The sequence below is a fragment of the Anopheles marshallii genome, chromosome 2 (genome assembly GCF_943734725.1).
Source record: "Anopheles marshallii chromosome 2, idAnoMarsDA_429_01, whole genome shotgun sequence".
In the NCBI taxonomy this organism is placed as follows: Eukaryota; Metazoa; Arthropoda; class Insecta; order Diptera; family Culicidae; genus Anopheles; species Anopheles marshallii.
The window spans coordinates 50,362,585-50,385,627 of NC_071326.1; the positions used below are offsets into that span (position 1 = coordinate 50,362,585).

Here is a 23,043-nt window from a genome sequence, read left to right on the forward strand (position 1 = left end):
AGGGCACGGGGACGGGGAGAAGTCACGTATAGAGCAAACAAATATTTTTCAATACATTTTTGCCATGTAATCTGCTGGGCAGAGAAAATAAAGAACGTAATCGGAACAAGACATACTTTGTCCTTATTGCTAATTTTTGCCCACTAAGCTAACCAAGATAATTCAACCATTTTAAGCAGGACCCAATCAAGAACATTACAATGTACGATTTCCGAGTTAAGGAAAACAATTTCTAAGCAAATAAACGGGATTTTACGCATAGAGCGCGCTCTACTCAATTGCTACTTTGTGATTTTGAAAGAAATATAAGATGCCATTGCCTGGAAAAAAACAGCATCACAACTTTTGATGAAAGATGCACTGTGTATCGCTATGTCAAAGAAAAATTGCAATTCTGAAGAGTGTATATCTCATTCATCTGATTTTCTTTCCTTCATATTTCAAAAGGTAGCTTACGGGTAACGTCTCCTGTTGTATGTATTCCAGTTGGCGAGAATGGTTTGCAGTCGCTTTTTATTAATCATCCGTGACATCAAGTTTTCACTAATTGGCAAGCAATATAAGTTCCCGGGGTAGTAGTAGAAGAACCGGTAGATGGATTATCTTTCTGCTGCTGTATGACGGTTGAATTATCAATCTCTGGCGGTTGAAGGATCAATCTTGCGTACGAACCGTCTGCAGCAAGTCCGCCATCGACGAAGCCAGGATTTATGCAAACACAACCATTAATTTCCTGCGAATAGAAACCCACAAATCAGTACCATTTCTTCCGAACAGCGGCACTAAATAGTATATTTAAATTAAATGTCAACACTTACTCGCACATATCGGTTAAGAGCGCTTGGGCAAATCATTACATTTGGTACCCGGGTCAACCGGCCAAACTCATTGAGCATATCCACATCTAACGGCACATCCTCCGAAGGTGGATTCAGCGGGTAGAACGATGCCTGATGAAAAAGATGACCGTACGCACGCTTGATTTTATCGCCACCGGCAGATGCAGCCGAACCCATCGCTACATGCGCAGCAGTACATTCACTTTCGATCAGCTGCTTTATTACGTCAACCGTTGTAACTCCAATTTCCAAATCCTCGATACTGAACAGGCACGGATCGGGCAGGAAGTGTAAATTCTTGTAGAAGCTTGCCACCTTGTACGGTGGGGTGGGATACACAAAGGAACTCACCAAATCGTCATGATTGGCGACTACAAACACCTCCGTCTGCCCACCGACCGTGTTCATGATCGTGCCGATGATTTTCTCGAAATATTCGTCGAACGTTTCGGCAACTTCCGCGTACAGCTTGCAGTTGGCATCGGCAAAAGGTCCGGTAAGGATCAGCACATCCGGTGGATTGTTCGAACAGTAGACCAACAGATTGGAGAGCTTCTCGTACAGTAAATCGTCTCTATCCGTAAACGGACCGCTCGCAATCACTATCGTCAGAGTTTTGTCCAGGCTTGTTGGCGTGCGTGGAAGCATCAGCGTTCGCTCACAATGTATTTGGCTCACGGAAAACATTAATCCACGCGGATTTATGCCTTCCAACAGCACGGTTTGTCCGGGAAAGAGTGACCACCACGAAGGGACCTTTACCTTACTCAAATCGAGCCTGGTGTACCGCAGCGTATGCTCATCGAAATCTACGATTGCTAGTTTGCTGGCCTGATTACGACCACCAGCACTTACCGAGGTGGCGACACTGGTACTAAGGGACGATTCGGCAACAATTCTCCCCAGTACACGAACGGGTTCCGAGCTAGGATAGTCCACATGATGTACCTTAACGCCATCGAACCAGTTGCAGAATTTCTCCTCTTCCATCCCATCATTTCCGGTTTCGTCGTCCTCCGTAGGTTCCTTTTTCACAATATTAGACGCTTCCAAAGGTGTAGAATCGGTCTCGTTGTTGGAGGCTTCGACCTGTTCCTGTTTCTGCATCTTTGATTGCTTTGTTTTTACCGCCAACCGTTTACAGATGGCATTGCCACACTCGTAGATGCGATCACCGAGGATCATCACACGATCGTAGCTCGTGTCAAACATGTATTTGCTTCCATCGTTAGCAAACTTCGACGCGTTCATTGCAAAGCTTATACCTTTCCCACGGCTACCACCACCGACAATACTCCGCTTGTTTCGATCACCCAACGATACATCATCTTGATCGTCGACCGTCGGGATGGAATCGTTGATTTCGCCGGTCGTGGCTGATCCTGGTAACCATTGGAATTGTTTCAGTAACTTGGCACTGCCATAAGTGTACACGACCTGTCCAGCTTTGCTCGGTACATTTGGATCATTTTTCTTGGACGAAGCAGATCTACGAAGAAAAAGGAACAAAAAATGTGAAATGTGTATCACAACGATTGGACGGGATTGGAGAGAGTAAATACTCCTTATTTGTAACACACTTACATTGGTGAATAGGTGACGGTTGTGAATGGACTTCCACCGCCTCTGACACCGTCCGGCGTGTTCACATTATGTTGCAAGCGTGACGTTGATTTTTTGTTCTGAAATGAAGAAAGCGAAAAGAGTTGAAGAAATATCTTCACAATGACTGTTGGAACAATTACACATTTATAATATACAGTAATGCAATTATTTGTGATTAACGGCTTATTGCAATTGAATTAAAATAAAAAACAATTATACATAGTATAAAGTATAATCGGCAGAAAAATATAATATTGGAATGCTCTATTCAAGATAAATGATACTTTTTATACTTTTTCTCACTTTACAGGGGAGTTTCTCATACACTGGCGTACTATCTCCGCTTCATAGACGAGCATGTAATCTAGTCACGAAATTCATAAAACCGTGATACTAGAAAACATGCCCTTCCACGAAGATGGAGTGACATGCATGTCCATTGTAAAGATTTGCTCTGAATCCCCATTCGCTTTCTCTCTTCCTCGGATCGATCACGATAACTTTTGTTCAGTGCCGTTTTGCAGTGGAGCGAATTTAATACTTATTAAAGGGATAAAATAAATGAACCAGCGTTGCGCACAAACGTGATCACGACTTTTACATGATGAAACAAAACCGCGTTACTGTTAACTGTAAGGTTAGTATTGCCGCCTTATTCCCGATTGTACGAAACGGGTCGTTACGATGATCCTACACCATCGAATCCTTTGAAACTTTTTCTAGGCAGTGTTATTACAAATTTATATTTTACACATATTGAATACACTTAACACCGCATAAAATCGTTGAACTGTTCCTTATCTACATTAATGAGTGTGGATCTAGTCACAATATAAAAAAAATGTGAAAGAACTAGAATCACACTCATTCATGCCGACAGGAAATGTTTTTCTACATTTGAGTAATACCAAAACCAATTCTTTATTTAAATCTTCGGATTATAACTTCAGCTTCGATTTTGATATGAAGATCTAACATCACTTTTACTCGAATCGTCTTTAAACACAGTGTTTATGCTGGACACGTGTCCATGAGGAGTATAAATTACGGATACTTTTTTTCAAAACCAATACTAAATTCAGCGTACCCTCCCCTCTTACCCTACTCTCGTTTTTTCTGATTACAAATATTTGCCCCTCACATTGAAATTCCTCCCGCATTAACCTTACTATAGCGTGGGAAAGCGTTTTCTAAAACAAATGTGTGCTGGTTTTCATGCTGGTTGGTGGTTTCAAACTAGTTAACTAGTTATATAGGAACCATTATTACGAACTACATTCTCATTCTACGTTTGTCATTGTTAGTGAATTGTTGTACTGTAGTCATAAAACATATTTTTAAAAAAAGTTAATTACGATTGCTTAACACAGTTGTACACCAACGGAGATCTATTTTTTCTCTATAACACGCGCGAAATAAGGTTGACGACCTTCATTATTTTGAGGTGATGGGGGAGAGCGCAACACCACAACCGAAGAAGCAGAAAGAATGGGTAAATAGATATAGATTATTCGCATCGATCTTTTCTACCGAGCATAACCCAACACACCAAAAGAAAAACCAATAGTTCATAAGCGAAAATCTCTCATTGCTCCGAATCCCGGCACAGCAACCAGGAAACATAAGTGAAAGACGATTGAGAGACCTGGAAGCATTAAGATGACTATTCCTGGCTGACTCTTCTGCACATGGATTACATAAATAAGATTTGAGGCGTGATCATCAGCACACATTGCTGTGTGAGATAGCTTCAAAGCGTATGTTGCATTGCGGATATAAAAGTAAATCGCTCATTACAGCACATACATGGTTTGCAAAGTGATAAGTTTAAGATAAAGCGAAATAAGATAATACACAACGGACAACCAACGTAATGTTGAAACATTTACAACAGGAAGCAAACAACAAATGATCTACTACAGTAGTTACTCCATCGTTGCTGTAGTAAAAGCTTACTTGGATCGTATGCGCTACAAAGACAACGTGTGACGACCAACTCCTCGAGCGTAGAAATTGAATATCCCCATCGTAATGCTTGGAGAGGCTTTGCTACCTACCTACCTTTCCCGATTGGAATGGAGTAGAGTAAAAAATGAAAATACACAAAAGCTCCCCTTCACGAACTCCATCGGACACACATTCTCCCCATTACCCATGTACAAAAAAGTGCTGATCAAGCATTTTCAATCCACCGAGTCACGCATATACACACGCACGCAAACTACTGGACACTACATTCTCTGTACCGAGAAGAAAGAACTGTTTTTGCGCTTGCTATCTATCGCACTCAACATCAAATGCTGTCTCCTTTTGTCTTGAGTGTACCTTTTTCCATTCCGCCACCTTTTCCGGATTTCCTTCATCCGATCATTCTCTTCTCTTCGACCATAACTCCTTTGGTACGTCGTCAGCGACGTTTTGATCACCCTCGTCTTCCTCTTTCTGCTGCTCTTCTTCTTTCATCATTCTTTCCACAATAACACCGCGCGATCTGCGTGCTTTTTCATCCCTTCTGGAAGCTCTTACAACAGCACACAACATCACCATGATGACCACTTTTTACCGACCACAGGTTTTAATTCTCTTCCCATTCTTTTTACAACCGAGCTCCTCTATGTATTATTTCTTTTTTCCTTAGGTACTCGGTGCCCCTTTTTATTCGATTCTCCTTTCTTCTTGTCTTTCTTTTTTGGTAGTGCCGTGTCTTTCGTCCGGCTTCTTCTCACTTTATGACGCGCACGCTGTGTGCTGTGTGTGCTGGAACTTCATCACAGTGAGGATTCGTGTTCGTGTACTGCCTCCTCATGGCATTTCTCTTGTAGAGTTTCAAATTGTTTTTTGTTCTACTTCTACCGATTCGGGTAAATATTCCCCCAATATCCTGCCATATATCGCGAAGACATTGGCCCAAGAAATTCTCTGCTGTTCCGAGCCTTTTTCTAACTCTGCTAGCAAAGAAAATTTTCTGTGTCGTGAGATGACTATAATCACGGTTTCTAGATGAAATTAACAACCTGCAAAACTTCAGGTGCCTATTTCAGGGGGCCCTGAACCGTTTCTCGTGTTTTCTTTATGAACTTTTCCGCTTCTGTTACATTCCGAATGCAATAGTCCTCTTTGCTGCTATAGACGCCATAGGACGGATCGATCACAATGCCAGAGAAATCCGTACGATAAAAGATACATCAGAAGAGATGATGATTGGCGGGGTGGGGTTGGATGGTAGTGTAAGAGTGTGTATAATTAAAAAAAAAAAGTACATTGCTCCGGATTTTCTTACGAACACACCAATAACCACCGGGAAGAGATCTTACTTCCCCAGCGGACTTTAACACTCCTCTACAAACCGAAGGAAAGCACAACAATGAGCCAAAAAGATACAGGGGGAAGTGGAAGAGAAGGGGAGAGAGTAAAAATGGCGGCGAATCCGATCATCGAAGACTAAGATGGCCGCCAGCCACAATGATGAATAAGAAAAAAAATATAAAGAAAAAAATTCTGTCTTCCCCCTGTCAGCCGCACACACAACAAAACCTGTTGACTCTACACAGCAGCACAGACCAACATTCGTTCTCGGAAAGAAGCTTGCGATGACGATGATGATGATGATGATGATAGTTGTTCGTTTTTTCCATCAACCCTATTATTACAGATTTGTTGCCCCTTGCATGGTATAGTATGTATGGTCCTCCTCGCTGGGTGCTATTGAACAGCCACAATGTGCAGCGAATCGATTCGCTACTTCCTGAACCGTCTTTTTATTGCCCTTTGCTCGTTTCCTTGAACACTCGTATCTTGAAGTCCGCGTTTACTCTGGTTTTTGATAAGCGCGACATTGCCGGAAGCATCTTAATTTAGTGTTTATCTAATAAACTGACGAACTATATTTAAGCACACTGTTGGAAACGATCATCTGTAATGCAATTTTCAATAACGTTAACTGTAAAACTCATTGAAAAGTGGCCCTAACCAAAAGGTTGTTTTGTGAAGTTTTTTCCAAGGAATTATCAGCGCACTATTCAAAGCGATTACTATTAGCCACACTCTTGGGGCATTTCCTCAGCACAACAACGCTCCATTATCGCTTCACTGCCATCATCACATCATGGATGAATCGCATCATTGGTTCCCTCGTTGTGGCACACATCATCACACATCTTTTCCTCATCACACCCGGTGTGATTGGTGGTGTTGTAACATTTTTTCTACTATGCACATATAGTGCAATTGGAATGTACTATCAGCAATATAAGCGATCTTTTCCCCTCCGTCTATCAAATCTTGTCGAATATTTGACGTGATGTACTTGGTCCTGTCTGTTCTTCATTAATTGATTTGTAGTATTATAACTTGCCTAATATTACCTGGAGCAGCTGTACGAACAGAGTCAAATATTAAAGTTAGTCTTGCATTGATCGCATAGCAGCTCTATTCAATACGAGAATGATGATGATGATGGCTCGTCGCCCCCAATAATCTTGACATTTTCCAATACTCCAGAAGCTCGCTTAAGAATAAAACACACAGCCGCGTGTTGTATTCTGCGCGCGCCTTCTCCGGATGGTTGTTTCTATTGGCCTCCACTTGCTACAACAGCAAGCGCACATACACATACACATTCGAGGAAAGATTTGTCCAAAAAGTGATGAGAAGAGTGGCGTTATCAAGGGCAACAATCTCTCTCGCCCCTCATCATGATCATTCGCGTGACGTTCAAGCTCATTCCCTCGTTCAAAATGGTATGGCGCAACGGCAGTGCGCATGCATCGGTGAGAGAAAAAGAAGCTGGTAGAAGGGCGAGAGGAGCACGCGCGTGTCGCACATGTGCGAATGTGTGAGTACGAACGATCGCACCAGCGGGGTCATCTACCGGTGTGCACATACTTGAAAAAATCCGTCTTTCCAGCTCTTTGTCCGTGGATACGTCGTTATTTCTGGGGTACGACAGTCAAATGATTGTGACGATGCAAACTTTCAAAGAACATACGCAAAGAATCTATTTTCTTTGTATCACACATTTAGAGAAACGGGTTCATACACTATCGTACACAAAGGCACACAACCAATTGTATTCCACAGCGAACAGATTAGGAAGTTAAATCTAGGATACATTATAGATAAATAGCGTATCTTCCACAATAACCTTTCTCCAATGGCAATTATTAATTATTGAAATTAGTAATCATCCCTTCTCTAAATTGATGCCAGTGCTGTTATCTCTCGATCGTCTTGGTGGAAATTAATTGGGCGAAAAAGTTCTCTTGTTGCGGTGTTGAACTGTTGGACAGTGGAATAATCACACACCACGCGCAATGCAGTCTTTACATGCTGTATCACACACACATACACATAGCAACACTATACAACTTCATTTCAGTATTCTCAACTGGAAACTTTTCGCCATCAGCGGGCATAATGCCGCCAGCACGAGCGCGACTGATGACTTTTTCTTTCGAGAACGTCCTGGCTACTGAAGGATCATACAATTCGCGCGCAATGTTGGGAAATTGTCCAATAGATGTTCGTATAGATAACACATGGATACATGGATAAAGCAATTTTCTCCAAAAACGATGTTTAGGGACAAAAGTTTCAAGTACTCGGGGTAGTATCAGCAAGCCGGTATCCGTCCCAAAAGAACTAGTAGAATACCACTTACTCCAGCTGCTGAAAATCTCGCACAAAAACGTGTTTTCACCAGTCTGAATGTTACCGAGAATTAGGGATTGTGTGAACACCATGATTCGTGCTGGCGGCGCTCTGTTCTTGGTTGCTGCTTTCATCAGAAACACAGCCGTGCGCCCAAGCAAACGGCGTTAATTGTGTATATTTCGTATCTCGGAAATCTTGTGCCTGTGTTTGTGAGGACCAATCTCAGTAAGCGCGTACACACTGGTTTAGCAAGGCAAACGGTGAAACGTCGAAGAGCAGAAGGAGGTGGATGTGGTGACGTACGAAGAGAATGCCGACGCTCGCTACCGCCAATTTGCTGCCTTCACACACTCGCGCCTATCGCTTCCACGGACAACTCGATCCCTTCTTCTTCCAATTCCACCACCCGTACACACCGCACCCAACACATACCGCGCGCGCAGCAGCACATCAAAACCAACTATCAGGCGCGCGGCCGCCATTTTTAAGCCGTACTTTTTCCCAATCGAAAACCTTTGTGGCTGAAAATTGGCTTGCATTTTTCGTGCGCGATTGCAAGCTGAACCACCGTGCACACCTTCGGTTGCTATGCGATGTGTATCACATAAAAACGACATTGCGTTTCTTATTACATATCAACGCTATCTTGATGCGTTGGACACTAACCGTTACGAAAAATCGCTGCGATAGCTGCTTGAAGTAACGTCACCATCGTGGATTTTCTACATCTTCACTTGCAACACTGGAGTAACGCGATCCGTAATTAAAACCAGTACGAACTTTTTTGTAACTTTTCGATGCGAGCCGGAAAATACTTTTCGATAAACGTTTTGAAGCAAACTTCGGTATCACTATTCGAGCGCCAAAACTGGTCCACCGGTTTGTCACCGCCGTACTGGAACATCACAGCCATATCGCAACACAACCTCAACACGGCCGACGCTTCGAACTGAGAATGAGACTCTATCCAAATACAGACGACGCTACCCGGAAAGCCAACGGTTTCACACTCCAGCTCTACCGATCGTCTTTCACTAACACTCTCTCGCATCACATCGAGAACATCTCTTTCTTCCGCACGCAGGAGAGCACAAATTTGCAAAAAGAACCTCCATTCGCTTTCTTCACACACATTGTGCGCAGAGCGATATAATGGATCATTCGCCTCGCTCTTACTCGATGTGTGTTACACATGGAGTACGTGAAGATGTGTGCGTAGTTCCAGCGTAGAACCGCTTCGGGAGGCTCTGTGTGTGCGTGCACAAATTTGAAAAGCGTACGCGTAAGCGGTTTTGTGGCGGTAAGTTAACCTGCGCGGGTTACAGGGTGCTTCCAAACATTCTGTGAACAAAAGGAGTACTCGGAATACCGTAACATGCACCCTTCCCATTCGCTTTGTATACTTTCCACTCAACTACCAAACGAAGCACTTTGCACGTGTGGAAACCTTTTGCGCTTTTTTCCCAGAACTTTTTAGCTTACTTCAAATATTTTCACGTTAACTCAAGCAGTCAAAAGAGAAATGTGTTCATCGCGAAAACAAAATAGTAGTGTAAAAATTATATAACATTTGTGTGCAAGATATATAATTAATGATTAATATTAAAAAAGACAATCTCAACTGGTTTGAAGGTTCTAAGTAAAATAAAAAGGCCGAAATTGTTTATCTTTGTCGCTTCAGACTAATATAAGCCCCATCCACGCATCCGAGTTGTAGATTATTTAGTTAACATTGTTCAATAAATTCATTAACCTATATTTTTTATTCAACCCAACAAAATATTTGACAGTCTGCTTAGATTTCCTATTATTTAATTACTATAAATTGTTTAATAAGTCTCGTAAGGCCAGGCGCATGGATCGGTTTATAATTTAATCCAAAACCGGGTGTTCCACTAGCACCGTACCGGTTATGTTTCAGGATAACAAGAGCATTCATATGTGAAAGCAAAATATGAGACACTTTCTGTTGTTTTGCAAAATAAAATCAAAGTTCAAAGGCGAAGCTGTGCAAGAACCAACGCATGTCGGTCTCGTTGAGAGTTCCCATATTAGCCAAAGGAAGATGGAACGAAGCGAACAACTGTAGGTTGGCCATAAATGATCCAAGTTTTTCTTTTATGGGTAATCTTCTCGTGCGGGAAACGGCAACATAAGCAGAAAATGTACGTGTGTAGCGTTCAAAACATTTACAGTGGGTCTCGAGTAGAACCACCAATCTTGTTAAAGATGAGACTCACTGTTTGGCCACTGACATGTGAAGGAAAAAGAGCAGACAGATTTGAAACAGATCATAGCACAACGAATTCGTTCGGCCTACTCATACCCGTCTGAGGAAGGAAATAATTATCCATCCTGACGCATTGGTCAACTACTTCTGCCCTGAAGGCAACAACTATCGGATGCTGATGGCAGAAACCAAGGATAAAGGTAGGGGAATGGATCGCAGGACATTATTCAAAACCAAGGTAGAACACCACATCGTCGCCAAGCTAAGAAACTTTCTCTTAACGTTGCACATGCTGAATGGATTAGTGTGGTATTCCGTAATGTGTGTAAGCTTAAAGTGTGCCAAAGGCGATAACGCTTCGTTATTATCTTTTGAATCTTTACAGAAATAGGCGAAATGTAGGAAAACTTTAATAGCACTGTACGCGTTAATCAAGTTTCTTGATCTTCAGCGATCAGTAAAGCTTGAGCATGCACATTTGGTGTGACTTTTCAATAAAATTTACCACTTGTTATATAAAATGTTTATTCTCTTTTAAATAGTGTAGATATATGGATTAACTTCTATTCGGTTCACTACGAGAATTCAACGATCGTTACAATGCCCTTAGCGGGATGATCAAACTTTGAACGCTGGTGGTCGATAACCTTACGTCAGCGAAATAAAGTTTTGTGATGCTGTTGGCAACGTTGTAACTGTAGCCGTACATATACAGTGAGAAGAGAACTTAGGTACGTACACTGCCTCCGGTTGGAATCACTCGAAAGGAGGGTTATGCCCGCTCCGGATATTAATGTTCAAGCTAGCGAAGGAACGAGGAAGGAATCGAATATCAAATGGAAAATGAGGAAAAAAGAGACTTGATTAGCTTCCGAAATATAGTCAAGTCATGCAACTAAATCGAGAGTTTCTGCTTCTCAACATCCGCCCTCTTGAGGATCGACCTGGCATGGGGGGGAAAATATTTTCCACAATTTCGTAGGTTTCTTCCATCGGATGGGTGTCGGTCGAAGACATACCCGATAAATACGACCATGAACATAGGAACAGAGAGCAAATAAATCCTTTCGCGCAGGAACAACCACCAAGCAGCACTTGAAAGCCAGCAAAGTTACATCAACGACTCTTGACGGAGGGTAGGCAGCCCTTTGCTGTGCGCGCACTCTAGTTTCTTAATAGGCACGTCTTCCTCTGCTTTGTTGTCCGCTGGTGTACCCAACGTAAGCCACTGTAGAAGCTTCTTTTGGATGCCCCTTTTCGCTGCGGTTTCGAATGTCTAGCCGTGCCTCACATTCGTTCCTACGGATATTCGCGTGCTAGTGAAGTGTAGAGTTTTTTTGTGTGTTTCTTGCAGCATGGCGAGCAACTGGCAACTGGTGCAAGGCGGGTGAAAAATACAAACGCCGGACGGAATGGACAGATATCTGCTGAATCGGTAGAGTGGATACGGATCGTAGGAAAAACTGGAGAAGGGAAGAAACGCTAAAGGGATTTAACGGAAAAGGCGAATCGGTTGCGGGAAAGGCTTGGATCTCGTAAAAATTGGAACCGGTTATTCTATTTCCCAAATCCTAAAGTCCACAACAAAGAGCAAACTGAAGGAAACTTTTCGTTGCAATAGATCTTTTGGTTTAGATAGTTTTTAATTTGATAAAATAAGTAACTGTGAAGTAATAAGATGAAACTGTGCGCATATTAGCAATTACATTTGCGCAGCTACAATTCTACACAGCCATGTGTTTTTAGCAAATAATTACGCTGATCGTCGTGTTTTTTACCAGTTACAACATATTTGTTTTTCTACCCAGCGTTATGGCTTTATTTGCTGTCCACGCTGTCCGTTGTACAACTTTGAGTCTGGATGATGGATACCTTCGATCGGATGATGAATTGTAGCGTCCATTTCTTCCACAGACCGAATACAAAGCTTAAACTCCGGTATAATTGGAATTCACCAATACACTCGCGGTACTGCTACAGGTACAGGACTCGAGCATCACCAATACAGTTTGTTTTGTACAAAACAACCCTAGCCTAAAGCTGTTGGTCCGTGCACAGAAGATTAGGAAACATTCAGTGTGCAGAGATTCAGCGCCTTTTGGGTTCAGGTGTGTGATTTGAAGAGTAACCAGTCTGCTATACACTGTTTCACGGCAAGAAAACAGGATATTCGGATAAAAAGGGAATAGAACAGAGTACGACGTACCCTTATGTACAAGCATGGTGGTCACGGCATAGCCAGCTGTGCGTTGTTTCGGGCTAGCAGAACCTAGGAAAGGGTTGCTATGGATGTTTTGTTGCTAGAAATTTGATGTCCGATCAGAGCGTACTAACAAGCGATTTGTGCATCACCGCTTCCAGGTTGTCAATTTCCACCAACTAAGTAAAATCGTCGCACATATACACGTTTGCAATAGAACGACGATGGAAATGGTTTATTCTACCAACCAGACGACGATGATGGTCTAAGCGCGAGCGTCATTTTATATCATTTTCCCACTGAATTAAGGTATGGAATTGAAGCGCAAAAAAAAGGCAGGTGTACGTAGGTAGACGTCTTCAACAGTTTTCCGAAACACGCCACCTCCACGACGCACGAGGGATGATGATGTATACGCAAATTACCGCACCAAATAATTACGCTACAAACGTAGAATGAGAAGCACACAAGCAGAAATTGCCTTTATTTGCAACTGTAACAACTCGGGCCGGACTGTTTCAGCGCGATACATAGGACAAGATATGAGCGGTAGAATTACACCGCACACACGTACGTACAAGAAAGCAGCTATACGCCTGGTTTAAAGCGAAGGCATACACATAAGTGAAACGAACGAACCACAAACCCCTGGGACAAATGTACGGCAAGTAACGACCAAAACAAGTCTGTTTGTCCGCCTCGAGCGTAAGAAACAGACCAATGACCACGGTGAGGGGTGCGCGCTGATGCTGACGACCTCGACGACGTTGACCCTTTGCTGCTGCTGTTTGCTTCCCTTGAGTAGGAAGAAATGTGCTCTCGCGAAGAACCACACAGTGACCAACAACACTGACGGCCGATCCTTTAATTCCCCGGCCACGAAATTGGCACTATCGTTGAACCTTTCGAAATAGTTCGCGTAAAATAAGCTCACTATATCAGAGGAAGGGAAAGAATTAGCATAAGGCTTACATTAAAGGAATGAGTAGTATAAATAAAACGACTGAATTAATGATCACACTAGCTACAAAATTGTTTTTATCTTGTATAAACACTCTATGCTTATATGCTTTGATATAAAAAGCTGCATATATCGATCGTGTTTCCATGTTGTTTTAACAGAACAAGATAGTATTCAAGCAATTTCAATAATGCATTGTCTTGTTTTGGCACTATCTTGAGATTTGTTTTTAAGCCGATGATCTATCGCAAGTTTATCATTTGTTGCATAATATCAAACATCGATCGAAAGCCAACCAGAATACGCGCAACTTTGAACACAAAATCTTGCCGGGTAGAAGCAGATCGTGAGACGGTGTTCATACTGTACTATGGTGTGCATGATGTTTATGTAAACGTATATATATATGTATATGTGTGTGTATGTATATATAAATAAATGCTCGAATCGCGCCATCGGTAAATGATTCGAAACGGCAACAAAAATCACTAAAGCAAAGCCACTCAAAAGCCAGAGCGGGAATACTGTCTTTCCTGCGTCGAATAACAGAACGCAATGCGGAGGGTAGTGTGGAAAACAGTTTGCAAGTGTTCTGCTTTTTTCCACCGGCTTAATCACCACACAAACAACATGCGAAGGGCTACCAGACGCGGAGCGGACGAAAAGTTTATTTTGTATTGGAGAGCTTGTGGCGATCGCGTTTTGGAAAGCGGAAAAAGTACACACCACCACAGTGCCGCGTCCCTTCGAAAGCTAAGGGCCTGGAGATCGTTACGATGCGGGATTCGATGATGGTGTGCGCGAGGTCACTTTTTGTTGGCCCGCTGTAGTACAACAGGTTCTGTCGGTCGGTGGGGAAGAAAGATAGTCACGAGAGGTTATTCTTCTTCTCATAGCTCCCACCACCAATCGAGAGGGCTGACTTGGCTGAGATATTCGCAGTCTGGAAGGAAGGCGCAAGGGAATCGGAGGTTAAGGATTGAAAGGTAAAAGCTAGGTAGGTAGAAGGGAGTGTCAAGAAGCATACCGAGTGGTCCCTGTGTACTGGTAGTGGTATACGCGCAAGTCGAACCCAAGCCAAAGACTCCCGGCAAGGCGTGAGAACGGACGGAAGAAACGATGCCAAAATCTCCGGGCGGAATTGCGATCGTAGCAATGCGTCAGAGTGAAGGAGATTGAACTTAAGATGCCGAAGAGTGAGCGAAAGAAAAGGGAAACGAAATTGCCTATAATAACTGCTTGTGGCCTACGATTAGAGTATGTGTTGCTCCAACGTCTTTTTTCCTCTTGAAGCTGCGCTTGGTGTCCAAGAAAATCAAGGAGTTACATACCTTGGCACACAAACATTTAGTTCAAAGCAAATTTCACAATAAATGTAATATAAAACGATACATTTTATTTGGCAAGAATTGGCCAAATAATGAAAGAGTTCGATATTACTATGAACGACGAACCCCGCGGGCAAATAACTAGAACCTAGACCATCGCATCGATAATTTCTATAAGATTGTTGCATATTATTGTTATATTATATTCATAAGTTGAAAATAGGGCTCAAAACGTTGTAAATGGAGGGTCTACCAGATAATTCAATGATGTCCATTGAATAGTAAAATCGTTCAACAACTTTTCTTATATAGAACAACCAACCATTGAAGGCACAACTGAACCCAACAGCAGTATTAAAAGAAAAGTTTCTAATGGAAAAAAATCATAACCGTAGTAAAAAAAATTAAATGCAAAGGAGAAGAACGCTTTAAACTTGGTGCCTTGGTGGTGGGACAGGCAAACGCGTGAAAGAAGGAACGAGATACTTTCCGGTGTTCGCCAAGGGTCATCTAACTTTCCGGTCAAATAATTTGCATGACTTTTCCGTCCAATCCTATTGCGGCTGGAACAGCAATGTTGCTTTTTCCCCGGCATTTCTGGTCATACATCGTTGGCTAGAGCGGGAATCTAGCAGAAAATTGTCTGCAACCCTCATCATCTCCATTACCGGATCCCGGTGTATGAATATAGGTAGCCAGTAGTTGCTTTGCAGAAGATGCTTTGGAGTATTTGTGCCGAAGAGATTGTTTGTTGTAAGGTATCGCTGTTACCGCTGAATCGTCTTTCTTTAATAAACTGATACTGATGTTGTTTGGGGTTAGCTGTTACGATAGTATACGTTGCACACGTTGGTCCGTGATTTCGTGCGGGATGGGAAGCGTTGCCGCTCTTACTGTATTGTGTCATGCTTGTTGGGATGTTGAGTTGTTGGGAAATGGGTGCAATTCTCCCGAACGAGCATCTTTATTTCACGCGCGTTTTCTACCTTGTGCGAGACCTCCCGTTATTCTCCTGGCATGGGGATGGTATGGGCGGATGAAGGCAGCTACGATTCGTACTCAAATTGTAATATGCCATCATGTTGGATACCGCTGGAAGGAAGATGGAAGAGGTAGTTCTTTGTTTTGGTTCCTCCACCCTAATGATCTTTCTGCTTTACGTTTACTATTTACGTTCCAACTTCCATCGATACACACTAATGCTTTCGTACTGTGGTGGTTCCATGCGCCGCACAGCAGCATTTTAAAGCTGCACAGGATGGTGATTTAAAAACTGAGTTCGATGACCTCATTAACGCTGTTATTTCTTGGTAACGCTTTCATTATCAGCACGTAAAAGAAAAACTAGTGGTCAATGAAGTTTGTAGTATTGGAATGCAGCAAAACAATTGGGCAAACGGAAATGCCGTCAGAAATCTTCTGTGTACAACATGACCTAGCTGTTCTTCATGGAGCAAAAGAAATGTTCTGCAGCCTTAATAAGTCTTGGCCTGGTATTTCCAGCAAGTATCCCTGACTTTACTGACTATTTGCAGGATAGTCGATCCTGCATAAGAGGGCATGGAATAAAACAGACTAGTAGTTCCAAAACATTCCAACTAATGCTTGTTTTAAAGTTCTTCAGTATCTTAACACGATTAAGCTTTGTGCTGTGAATGTTATTTTTTGTTTGGGTTTACAATATTTAACACGAAAACTGAAATGGAAACTACTGCTCAATTGTAACTTACCTTTGGTGTAATGCAGCCATACATTTCCAGCACATCTTGCTCAACAGAATCAACGTTGCGGTAAGTTGTTATCTTAGACACTTTGGTGTCCATTCGCGGAGATGCGCCAACGTTGCCGGCTGCTGCAGCAATGGTAGACATCTTCTTAGCTTTTCGTACCTTACTTGTGTACTCGTGGGCTTCCATTTCGCTCAGATAAGAAACCGTTGGTTCGGCACCACTTAATTTCGATACGCTGTACGCCATCCATTGTTCTACAAACTCGATCGGATCGGTAATATCGTTGTTGTTACATATTTCGATACCTAAAAGGAACAAAGCCGAGTGAGAATTGTTTGTAATAAAATGGGTAAAAGATCGATATGCACGTTGAAAGCACTCATTGATTTCTTTTCATTTGCACCCCGTTTTTCGTTGGACTTACATTTATTTATAACTTCATCCGATGGTTCTATACCTAGTTCATCAAACTGTTCCCGAATTGTTTGAATTGACACCATTTTACACCGCTATTCACGTTATCACTTTACTAGCAGAATCTCGTCTACATGCCGATACGAAACGAAAACAAAACTCAAAAGCGCGCGAACGCTATTTGCACGTTTGAAAATTTTGACATGGTTAATGCGAAACCCAAGTTACAAAAGATGAAATGTCATTATGTCACGGCATTAAAATAATGTTGAAACCCATTTATACGGGTACATTAACATCAAATGGAACTAAAACAGGATAGCTTTCCGGGCTTTGCCAATTTATATACTCACATGTCGCGTACACAGTTTAGTGATTGTTAGGAGTTACATTCGTTCGCTCAATTCTGACACAAAGTACTAAATCGCAATTATTATATTCACTATAATTTAAAAACGTAAATAAAATAAGCAACGAAATCGCTTCAAATAAAAAAACATAAAGAGAGAACTAATAATGAACGAACTGTATTCTTTCTATTGATCCTTCCGTTTCATTCCTAGCAATAGAGCATGTTCAACCCATCAACCATGCGTTCTAAATGATTTGGTTTGTTCTTTGGGCGGATTTTTGCCCCCTGGGTACTGTCGGGTCTGAAACTGTCAACATAAAAAATAAAACTCATCACTTTTGTGACTGTTTCTGAGAAAAATCGTTGTGTGGCATAGATTGCTGAATTGCGGGTCATTTTTTTCGGTTCAAATCAGTTAATTTTTGCGTACCATACGCAATCTCGACAGCAGTCGTAAAATACCAAGCCTTCAGCCAAGAGGTAATCAACATGTCCGATAAAGCTCAGTTTGTTTTGCCCAACACGCAACCGATCGTAGAATTGGAATGTGCCACGGCTTTCAATAATTTGACCGAGACGGAAAAGCAGTATGCTCATTTCTTCAGCAAGGTATGTAGTTCCTTATTTTATCTGTTATGTGGCCCGCAATTCGAGAGACTTTCCATATACCCTTCTCATGTTCTGTTTTCCATTTGATTAGGCGTCTTGGACTGGAGGATTAATCGCTCTGGTGCAGTCAAGCCCAGAATCTCCAATCATTTTCTCTTTGCTTCATCGAGTATTTCTAGCTGAGACAGTAGAGGATTTGAAGAAATCTGCAATTGGAGCTGGCGTATCGGAAGATGAATTTACCGTATGTAATTGCTTTACAACCATTGGTTTATGTGTTGATGTGTAAGGACCATTACACAGCACATATCTTATCGCAATGTTATAAATATGAATGTTCATTTGTTTGCATTCCTCAGGCCTTTCTTGTGTATACCTGTGGATTTCTGGCTAACGCTGGCAACTACAAGGGTATGGGCGATAGCAAGATCGTTCCCAACTTGGATGTGGATAAATTCGAAGCAATCGTCAAGTGCTCTGCCGCCTACAAAGCGAATGCTAACGTCATCGATTCATTATGGGAATCTACCAAGGTGCCCATCTTCCTCCTGGCGGATCGTATGAAGACACTTGGTCTGTGTGATGCAGGTGTAACAACCTACTTCTCAAGCAACGTTACGCACGATGACACGGAGCTGATAAGCGAATGGATGAAGGAGCACAAGTTTGAGGCGTACATTTGCCGTACTTTCAAAACGGTCGAGAATGGCAAAACGGTGTACGATATAAAGCTTGCGTCCAGCGAAGAAGGTGACAAGAAGGGGCTAACACGTGAACCCGAAGAGTACAAAGGATGCGTTTTCAAGATAACGCGGGGCGATTACAAGGAGCTGATGCAGATGGTGGCCGACTCGCTAGAGGAAGCCATGAAGCACTGTGCCAATGAAAACCAGCAGCGTATGATCGAATCGTATGTCGAAAGCTTCCGTGAAGGTAGTTTGGACGCGCACAAGACCGGTTCGCGGTACTGGATCAAGGACAAGGGACCGGTAATCGAAACGTACATTGGATTCATTGAAACGTACAGGGATCCAGTTGGGCAGCGAGGAGAATTTGAAGGATTCGTTGCCATGGTAAACAAGGAGATGTCTGCAAAATTCGGCACGTTGGTGTCAAATGCTGAAAATTTCATCCAGTTATTGCCTTGGGGGAAGGAATACGAAAAAGATTCCTACCTAAAACCAGACTTCACTTCACTAGACATATTGACGTTTGCCGGATCAGGTGTACCGTGTGGTATTAACATTCCCAACTGTAAGCATGCCGGACTTTTTGTGAAAAGCGCTAAGTATACTTAACATCCGCTTTGTTAATGGGATGGAATTTTTGTTTCACTTACAGATGATGAAATCCGCCAAGACGAAGGTTTTAAAAACGTATCCCTTGGAAACGTGCTTGCCAACACGAACAAGACTGACTCAATTACTTTCCTCTCGGAGGAGGATCAGTCGTTGATGAAGAAGTACAAGGCGGCTGCGTTTGAGGTGCAAGTGGGTCTACACGAATTGCTGGGCCATGGTAGCGGCAAACTGTTGCGCATCGATGAAGCAGGCGAGTATAACTTTGATACGACGAAGCTGAAGAATCCGCTCACTGGGGAACCGGTCGGTTGTTGGTACGAACCGGGTGAAACTTATGATTCGAAATTTAAATCGCTTGGTTCTTCGTACGAGGAATGCCGTGCGGAGGCGGTTGGGTTGTATCTTAGCTTGAACCGAGACGTGCTGAAGATATTTGGGCACACTGATGAACAGGAAGTCGACAACATCATCTACGTCAATTGGTTGCTGCTTGTCTGGGGGGGAGTCGGTGTAGCGATGGAGCTGTACAATCCGGCGCAGAAAACCTGGCTGCAGGCACATTATCAGGCACGATTTGTAATCATGAAGGTGCTGCTGGAGGCAGGCGAAGGTCTGGTTAATGTACAGGAAACTGAAGAGGGCAAAAATCTGCTGCTGAAGTTCGATCGCAGCAAGATCGAAACGGTAGGAAAGGAAGCGATAAGGAAGTTTTTGTTGAAGCTACAATTCTACAAATCCACTGGCAATGTAACGGCAGCAACTGAAATGTACAACCATTACTCGGAAGTGTCCGTAGGTGGAGAACATCCGTGGGCCAAGTGGCGAGATATTGTGCTACTGCACAAAAAACCGAGAATGATCTTTCTTCAGTCGAACACCAGTATCGATGCGGATACGGGCAAGGTGATGCTAAAAACGTACGAAGCCAACTTTGCCGGTTACATTCAATCGTGGGTTGAGCGCTTTCCGGAAGCGAAAATCGATGAAGTGCTAGAACGCATCCATGCAGCGGATAAACGTTATTTCGAAGGATTGTATTAAGCGCAAAACAGTTTGGCAAGGAATCTGTTTCCTCGAGAAATAGAATTGAATAAATGAACATTTTGAAAATAATATTTGTTATTTAAAAGGTACATTCACATACTGTCTACATTAGTAGATGCATCATTTTTTGGCAAGCATTCGGAAAGAAAAATTGTAATTTCTCGGCAAGAGTTCTATCCACCAGTACAATTCGTGGAAGATCAACAAACGTCATAAAAGTTCTAAAATTTAAAACTGGCATAATGACAGTTGCCTATTGTTAGCACGAAGTTTGCCCGACGATTCGCAACCTCGGCCGAAGTTTGACAAGCGAGTCTCATCGGCATTTTATTCAACTTGGGCAAAACGGATGTGTTTTTTTTTTCATTCTCTTGCAAGTTCCAAACGTGGTGAGAGTCGCGCATCCATTTGCTTTCCTGAAGAAAATCCGGAAAAAGTTAACTACCCGCACACAAATATGACCGACGAATACTTTTACGGTGAGTAGACAACTTTTGTAACCGATTTCGTTAGTGTTTCGTGCCGCTGGTATGTTATTTCGAGCGATTTTCGGTCGAAAAGTGTGAAGTGTGCCGCCAACCGCCGCACCGCGCGCATATTTACCGCACGCGTTCGCTTCACCGAGGAAAGGAAATGGTGGCCGTCGTCGTCGATTTTTCGCCATACCGCGCGCACACATTATGTTTTTTTCCGGAATCATCACCCGCTGGTGAAGTTTTTGCTCTGGTCGTGCTTCGGGAAGATTTTTGCTTGCAGCAGCATCTCTGGTACGCTTGGTCTAATGGCGTCTCGCATAGCGTTTTTGGATACCTTTACCACATGAACAACGGGCATGATTTGCCGGTAGCTCCAATAATTGGAACGGCAGAGGGGGTGTCACTTCTAGCAGCAGCAGCTTCCCTTTAAATTGGCAATGTTACATTGTTTGTATGATTTGACAAAAGCCATTTCACCATCAAACGGACTACTTTGGTACTGCACATAGCAGGAGATACATTCGCTGTGAGCGAACGCTTTTTTTTTTGCTACGTTCATTTTTATATGCATAGTAAGCAAGTACGGCGGCGCCTCGATGTGAGGTTATAATTTCCTATGATGCGAGGCTATTATTTTCCCGGTGTTTCTGACGGTGTTGCCTAGTGTGGATGTGTGGACTAAAGCATGTGTGTTAGTTATTTACTCACTCGGCTTTGCAAGGCTGCATCATCTACCACCAGCACCCCGTTTTCTTGGCCCGATTTATCACCTCGGCTATCGAAAGTGTTCTTTCGTTAGCGCCTTTTTGTGTGGCAAGTATGCGGATCACACCTATACATCCATGCGCGCGTTGCTGCCCAGATTCGCCATGTGTTGAGCGTGTATTGGTGGGAATGGTTTTCGTTTTTGTTTACTTCATCCTGTTCCACTTTTCCCCCCCTGCTCATTACGCTGATGCCGGGTGTGTGATGCCGTTGTATGAAGGGTTAAAGCTAGTTCATTGAAATGGCGGCGTCGTCGTCTACTGCGTTACGAATACTTTTTCAAGAGCCGAAAAATGTCTCTTGCGGTGTGCAGAGTCAATTTTCGATCGTCTGCAATTATTGCGTGTATGTGTTACTTGGAATCGGAAGGCTTCGGAATGTTCAGAGATGCGTACGATAATATTTGTCGATTGTAATTGTTTTTTTTTGTATAATCTTACCATAGGAGCAACCCTGAAGGAGGGCAGCAAAACAGTGACATGGGATCCGGACAACAAGCCGGAAGGTTACCCGAGGACGAACAAGCTGGTGATCAAACAGTGTCTCCTCGGCCATGAGGCAGCCGCGGACGAGTTCAATGTGGTACAGGTGGAAACCATGACTATACGGGACACGCTGCGCATTCCGATCGCTGTGTTAAAGGTGGGTGAGCTGCGACAGGCCCGCATGGACCTGGAGTTCTCGGACGCCCCGGTTACATTCACGTTGGTTGAGGGCAAGGGCCCGGTGCACATTCACGGATTGCATCTGCTCGGTTCGCTGGTCGAGGAGTTCGAGGATATGGAAGAGATGGAGGAGGAAGTGTTGGACGAGGAGGAAGCCGACGAGGATGAGGATGAGGACGGTGCGTCACAGAAGAAGAAGCCAAAATTGACCAACAATTCCAAGGGCAAACCAGGTGCTGTCGCCGGTGGGCCCGCGGGCAACGACAAAAACCGGAAGAGGAAATAAGCAGCGCGGGCACGTTCTTTTTTTGGTTTTGCTCCGGCCAACGAGCAAAATTTGCAAGCAGCAGCAGCAGCAAAAGCAAGGCCGCCACAACGTGTCATCATTCCTCACCACAATTTAAATATATGTATTAACAAAGAAAACAAACAGACAAACAAAATCTGCAACCACCATAAATGCATCGTATAGCCGTCAATCTTGGGAAGATCGGCACTACACAACATCCCTTGGGTCAAGCGAGAAAGGAAGAGAATCAGGTGAAATTGTCCTATATATATTCCAGCTGTCCATGAGCTCTGGTATGCATCCTCTCGTTCGTAATTCTCGCACAGTTTGTCCGTGTTCGATTAGGTCGGTTACAGGCGCGAAAGCGCATATTTCTTTTTTTGCAATTCAAGCAGTTGCGCGCGTGCTCCGGACGACGGGGAAGCAGCGTTGCTTTCTTAAAACCAATTAGACTAGCCTATACGTAGTAGAGCATCAGTCGCGTCACAGAGATATGATCATCCAATATCCCTACAACTCGATTTAAAACGTAGCCACTAACCAAGAAATGCATTCAACAATTTAGAACCCAAGGGAGTTTGCA

At 43.1% G+C, this 23,043-nt stretch overlaps 3 protein-coding genes across 3 annotated transcripts; 2 read left to right on the forward strand and 1 right to left on the reverse strand.

The window, feature by feature from the left end:
- Positions 1-532: 532 nt before the first annotated feature.
- LOC128707558 (DNA polymerase alpha subunit B) lies at positions 533-17,045 on the reverse strand. The gene is made up of 5 exons (XM_053802515.1): positions 16,970-17,045; positions 16,546-16,850; positions 2,424-2,521; positions 819-2,328; positions 533-733 (listed from the first exon to the last, which is right to left on the reverse strand). Exons 1-5 carry the CDS (start codon positions 17,043-17,045, stop codon positions 533-535), a joined length of 2,190 nt encoding a protein of 729 aa, XP_053658490.1.
- A 755-nt stretch (positions 17,046-17,800) lies between these two features.
- On the forward strand, positions 17,801-20,262 carry LOC128715514 (dipeptidyl peptidase 3). Its single transcript, XM_053810424.1, has 4 exons — positions 17,801-17,920; positions 18,012-18,164; positions 18,280-19,174; positions 19,262-20,262. Exons 1-4 carry the CDS (start codon positions 17,801-17,803, stop codon positions 20,260-20,262), a joined length of 2,169 nt encoding a protein of 722 aa, XP_053666399.1.
- A 352-nt stretch (positions 20,263-20,614) lies between these two features.
- Positions 20,615-22,475, forward strand: LOC128719316 (nucleoplasmin-like protein). Its single transcript, XM_053812941.1, has 2 exons — positions 20,615-20,744; positions 21,952-22,475. Exons 1-2 carry the CDS (start codon positions 20,615-20,617, stop codon positions 22,455-22,457), a joined length of 636 nt encoding a protein of 211 aa, XP_053668916.1. The 3' UTR covers positions 22,458-22,475.
- Positions 22,476-23,043: the final 568 nt, after the last annotated feature.

Coding starts and splice junctions, on each gene's coding strand:
- LOC128719316 (XM_053812941.1), top strand. CDS start 20,615: ATGTGTTTTTTTTTTCATTCTCTTGCAAGTTCCAAACGTGGTGAGAGT. Junction 20,745..21,951: donor GACCGACGAATACTTTTACG/GTGAGTAGACAA, acceptor ATCTTACCATAG/GAGCAACCCTGAAGGAGGGC.
- LOC128715514 (XM_053810424.1), top strand. CDS start 17,801: ATGTCCGATAAAGCTCAGTTTGTTTTGCCCAACACGCAACCGATCGTA. Junction 17,921..18,011: donor ATGCTCATTTCTTCAGCAAG/GTATGTAGTTCC, acceptor CCATTTGATTAG/GCGTCTTGGACTGGAGGATT. Junction 19,175..19,261: donor TGGTATTAACATTCCCAACT/GTAAGCATGCCG, acceptor TTTCACTTACAG/ATGATGAAATCCGCCAAGAC.
- LOC128707558 (XM_053802515.1), bottom strand. CDS start 17,045: ATGGTGTCAATTCAAACAATTCGGGAACAGTTTGATGAACTAGGTATA. Junction 2,522..16,545: donor ATGGCTGCATTACACCAAAG/GTAAGTTACAAT, acceptor TCTTCATTTCAG/AACAAAAAATCAACGTCACG. Junction 2,329..2,423: donor ACCGTCACCTATTCACCAAT/GTAAGTGTGTTA, acceptor TTTTCTTCGTAG/ATCTGCTTCGTCCAAGAAAA.